At 40.7% G+C, this 454-nt stretch overlaps 1 protein-coding gene across 1 annotated transcript in view; it reads right to left on the bottom strand.

Moving 5' to 3' along the window:
* Window positions 1-454, bottom strand: part of LOC119585040 (2-aminomuconic semialdehyde dehydrogenase-like) — a 14,645-nt gene that overhangs the window by 1,954 nt on the left and 12,237 nt on the right. Inside the window, exon 8 of the mRNA XM_037933656.1 lies at window positions 79-250. Within this exon, the coding sequence (XP_037789584.1) occupies window positions 79-250 (172 nt within the window). The remainder of the gene's footprint in view (window positions 1-78; window positions 251-454) is intronic.

Below are 454 nucleotides of genomic sequence, written 5' to 3'. Positions count from 1 at the left end.
TTAAATCCCACAACAGCCCTATCTGCCTCCATGAGAATTTTACTCCGCACCCTTCTCTCAAAACCCCAAGTGAAATACCTGTTTATTATCCTCTGGTAAAAGAAGCAGGTCCACACCTTCGCCACAGAGGACATTCCCGCCATCCTCAACGGCATACTTGACGTACTTTTTCACTTTTTCCAAATGGGGCTTTGAGTTAAGGGCCCCCATGAAAACCTCTTGATTGGAGGGGCAGCCGACCTTGATTTCCCTGATGAATAGAGGTTGAAGATGAAATTTTCTTCTCTTTCTTATCTTGGGGTACTTTATTTTACTTTTTTTTCTAATTGATAGTCAAAGGATGAGGTTATTATCTGGGGTCATTTTCAGTAAAGATGAAGAAAAAGGGTCGACTGAACATCTGATATGCCTTAATGCTACATGCAAATAAAGACAAATGTTTTCACCATCTAAC

This window comes from Penaeus monodon, chromosome 19, assembly GCF_015228065.2.
Source record: "Penaeus monodon isolate SGIC_2016 chromosome 19, NSTDA_Pmon_1, whole genome shotgun sequence".
Classification (NCBI taxonomy): Eukaryota; Metazoa; Arthropoda; class Malacostraca; order Decapoda; family Penaeidae; genus Penaeus; species Penaeus monodon.
This window is presented reverse-complemented; position numbering and strand designations above follow the sequence as displayed.